General features: G+C 38.5%; 1 protein-coding gene across 2 annotated transcripts; it reads left to right on the top strand.

Annotated features, from left to right (window-relative positions):
* The first annotated feature begins 990 nt into the window (after positions 1-990).
* Positions 991-4,200, top strand: LOC131150173 (protein FAR1-RELATED SEQUENCE 7). 2 transcript variants are annotated; one of them, XM_058100761.1, is made up of 2 exons: positions 991-1,217; positions 1,636-4,200. In XM_058100761.1, the coding sequence occupies exon 2, from the start codon at positions 1,644-1,646 to the stop codon at positions 3,957-3,959; it is 2,316 nt and encodes a 771-aa protein (XP_057956744.1). In that variant the 5' UTR covers positions 991-1,217; positions 1,636-1,643; the 3' UTR covers positions 3,960-4,200. The 2 variants fall into 2 exon arrangements, with proteins under 2 accessions (XP_057956744.1, XP_057956745.1); XM_058100762.1 differs by having other exon boundaries at positions 1,023-1,217; positions 1,631-4,200.
* The last annotated feature ends 213 nt before the right edge of the window (positions 4,201-4,413 follow it).

Here is a 4,413-nt window from a genome sequence, read left to right as displayed (position 1 = left end):
TTTACTATTTTGGTTTTATAAGAAGATAAAATTTCATTAATTGATTCACAAACCATAGACTTTTATAGTTGGCATGCGTCTACTATATGTTCTTTAAGGGTTCATTTGGATCAAAAATTTTACTTTGAAAAAGAAAAGGAAAGGAAAATAAGGAGGAAACTCATTTTATTTTATATTTTTTTCTCTATTAAATACTATAAAAAATAAAAGTTTGTTTTAATATGATTAAAAATTAAGAATAATTAGATATTAATAACGTGTAAAATAAAAATTTTGTTTATAGATTTGGTATATATATATTTTATTTTTTCTTAATTTTTTCTAATATTTTTTGTCCAAGCTAAACAAAGTTGAAAAAACAATCATTTAAGTTTTTTTTTTTCTTTTTAATTACATAGGAACTCCAACCACCAACAAGCCATTCAAACCCCTTAGTGCAGCACCAAACCTACGGATCAACGTCCTCTGCCCCCAAGTCTCGTTGATCAGGGTAAAGTCCGAATGCGAATACGACTTCTGTGCATCAATTGGACGTTCGGTCAACCCGACTCTCGGAACATATCTCCATTACCATCCACGGTCCCCACTGGCTTACAGAGAACTCTTACCATCCACAGTTTTCGCTGGTTCACAGAACGAACCCTTACCATTCACGATTTCCGCTGGCTAATAGAGTAAACTCTCACTATCCATAGGTACCGCTGGTCCGTGAGTGTATCTATCTAGAATTGAACCCCGATACTCCTTCTTACTTGCTGATACCTTTCCATTGCGCCATACCGTGGGGTATCATTTAAGTTTTTATTCATAACAAATGTTGTTTCCAAGACAAATCATCCACTTGGCATTTTTCAATTTTACTTCAACCAAAATTCCAAATAGGAGAGGGGGGAAAAAAGCATTCTATTGGATACTTCAACCAGCCTCCTCACTGTTTTTCTTCTAAGCCACTAAGCGAAGGCTATAATGGTAATTTAGCCATGCCTGCTCAGGGTTTAACACCTTAACCCAGACACAACACCACTCGCAGGCATCTCCTCGAAGAATTTTTCTAGCTCTCTTTGGCTTTGCACTCCGAGGCGCCGTTTGTCACCATTTCGCCCGTACCCCACCAAATAAGCAAACGCGTTTTGAGTTGCAATGGCGATAAAGCGGCCGCCGATCCCATCGTCTCCTTGTTCTCTCACTTCTAATTCCTCCACCTAGCGTTCGACAAGGTAGAAACCCTAATACCCATTTCCTGTTTATCGCCCAATGTTTGGCGATCCGTTTATTGAGTTTCCTTCTTCTGGTTTCGATTTGATATTGTATTAGTTGCAACTTTTCTGATTATTTGTATGTGTAGATAGATGCTCTATGTTTATGTTGGGTGGATTTATGTTCTGTTGGATTAAGGCTACAATTTTCTTATTGGATGATCAAGAATTCTCCCATGTTGATTTATTTTAGACGTGAAAGTTGCTTTTTTTTTTTTTTTTTTAAACCTAATTTTGCCCAGTTAAATATTGGAGTATTGGGCTTTAATTGATTCTTGAATTCCTTAGGTGTTATCATGGCCTCTTGTCTTATGTCTGATGATGAATGATTTCTTAGCGTATATGTATTTTTTAACTTCTTAAATTGCGCATAGTTCAGATGCTGATATGATCAGGAGACTGTGTGGGAACAATACCATGAACTTAAAAGCAAAGCCGCTGCGTGCAATTGGCTTAAGAAATGGTGGCAATATAGATGATGAAGGAGAGTCTAAACTTGAGCCGCACGTGGGGTTAGAGTTTGACTCTGCGGATGATGCACGGGAATTTTACAACTTATATGCAATGCAGGTGGGATTTAAGATCAGGACTGGTCAGCTGTATAGATCAAGGGTTGATGGCTCAGTTACTTCTCGAAGATTTGTGTGTTCAAAGGAGGGCTTTCAGCTGAATTCAAGGACAGGTTGTCCTGCATTTGTAAGGGTACAAAAGCAAGAATCTGGAAAGTGGTTACTTGATCATATCCAGAAGGATCACAATCATGAACTTGAACTTTCAGGGCAAACCAATCAACCCCCAATACCATTGAAGGCCCTTACTGTTTCAAAGAAAGCAGTTGTTTACCGTAGGCCATCGGTTCAGGATGAGGACGAGGAGGATGATGGACGCCCATGTCCATCTGGTGTCATCAATGTTAAACGCCTTAAAAGGGAAGAATGGGAAAGACTCCCAAAAGTTGAACCCTACCTGGGTCTTGAGTTCAATTCAGCAAATGAAGCATACAAATTTTACTATGCATACGCATCTAATACAGGTTTCAAAGTTCGAATTGGTCAGTTGTTCCGTTCAAGGGATGACGGGTCAATTTCTTCCCGAAGATTTGTGTGCTCAAAGGAAGGGCATCAGCATCCTTCGAGAGTTGGATGTCGGGCATACTTAAGGGTACGCAGGAGAGATTCAGGAAGGTGGGTAGTAGACCGTCTTGTAAAAGAACATAATCATGATCTTGATTCCCCAGGGGAAGCCAGCAAGAAACTTTCTGCTTCTTCAAAGGGATTTAGAGAGGAAGTGAGTAGTGTCTTGGAAAATTTGGGTTTAGTTGAGACAGATGATGCTAACCTTATCAAGATAGGTCGAGATAATAACATCGGAAGTGATTGGTATCATGTGTTTCTTGAGTATTTTCAGTCTAGGCAAGCTGAGGATACTGGATTCTTTTATGCAGTAGAAGTTGATGATGGCAAATGCAGGAGTGTTTTTTGGGCTGATAGCCGCTCTAGATTTGCGTGCAGTCAGTTTGGTGATGCTATTGTTTTTGATACCACATACAGGAAAAATAATTATTTGGTGCCGTTTGCTTCTTTTGTTGGAATTAACCACCACAAGCAACCAGTGCTTCTTGGTTGTGCTTTAATTGCTGATGAATCCAAGGAGTCTTTTACTTGGATATTCCAGGCATGGCTGAGGGCAATGTCTGGATGCCGACCACTGTCAATAATAGCTGATCAGGACAAGGTCATCCAAGAAGCAATTGCACAAGTTTTTCCAGGGACGCGTCACCGTTTTTCTGCATGGCAAATTAAAGTTAAGGAATGGGAGAATTTGAGTCTACTACTTTCCATGGACAGTGATTTCAAGTATGAATATGATAAGTGTATTTTTCAGAGTCAGACAGATGCCGAATTTGATTCTGCATGGAATGCCATTCTCAATAAATATGGACTGATGGAGAATGCTTGGCTGAGAGAAATGCATGCAAAGTGTGAAAGTTGGGTTCCATTGTACTTGCGTGCCACATTCTTTGCAGGAATCCCCTTGAATGGAACTCTGAAATCATACTTTGGCACACTTTTGAATTGCCAAACACCACTTAGGGAGTTTGTTTTACAGTATGAAAGAAGTCTTCAACAGAGTCGTGAGGAGGAAAATCAAGATGACTTTGACTCTTTTAATTTGCAGCCAATTTTACACACAAAAGAGCCTGTAGAAGAACAATGCAGAAGGCTTTACACAAATGCTGTCTTTAAAGTATTTCAAAAAGAACTTTTGGATTGTTATGGTTATTTTGGATTAAAGATATATGAAGAAGGGATTATTAGCAGATATTTGTTAAGGAAGTGTGGGAATGAGAATGAAAAACACATTGTAACTTTCAATGGATCCAATCTCAGTGTAAATTGTAGCTGTCAGATGTTTGAATTTGAAGGGCTGCTGTGTAGGCATGTGTTGAAAGTGTTCCAAATGCTGAACATAAGGGAAATTCCATCTTGTTACATCTTACATCGATGGACTAAGAATGCCAAATATGGTATCTTACATGATGTTGAATCTGGAGGCAGCTCTCAGGATCTCAAGGCCTTGATGGTATGGAGTTTAAGAGAAGAAGCTCGTAACTACATTGAGTCAGGAGTGACATCTTTTGAAAGATACAAACTTGCCTTTGAGATCATGCGAGAGGGTAGAAGAAATATTTGGCAAAAGTAACAACCTGATATTAAAGTCAAAGATGTTTCTGTGATGCAAGTTTTCTAGTATGAGCTGCATGTGAAGGTTGCCATTTGGTGTTTCACTTTTGTATAATTGTAGGCCCTTTTTATGGGATCTGAATTTGAAGACCACGGGCATGCCATGTATACTTACTTTTTTGAATTGAAATCGAAACTTTGTGAATATTGTATTGATATGGATTTCCATTCAATTTAGTTATCCCCATTCGACTTCTGAAGTATGTTGTCCTGGATCAAATAGGTTGGTAGAAGATAAGTTATTATTGTTGTTGTCCATCTTCTTCAATTATCTGAAGCTGCAGTTATCAAGCAAGAGGCATTTATTATGCCGACCAAAACACCATGTATTCCTCTGTCTGAGAAATACTTAAATGTAGCTTTAATAAAAGCATCCTTGCGCTGATTTATTAGACGAAAACAGTGTTAAATTG

This window comes from Malania oleifera, chromosome 3 (assembly GCF_029873635.1).
Source record: "Malania oleifera isolate guangnan ecotype guangnan chromosome 3, ASM2987363v1, whole genome shotgun sequence".
NCBI classification, from domain to species: Eukaryota; Viridiplantae; Streptophyta; class Magnoliopsida; order Santalales; family Ximeniaceae; genus Malania; species Malania oleifera.
This window is presented reverse-complemented; position numbering and strand designations above follow the sequence as displayed.

Bases quoted from the DNA above. Each gene is read 5' to 3' on its own strand.
- LOC131150173 (XM_058100761.1), top strand. From the start codon at position 1,644: ATGATCAGGAGACTGTGTGGGAACAATACCATGAACTTAAAAGCAAAG.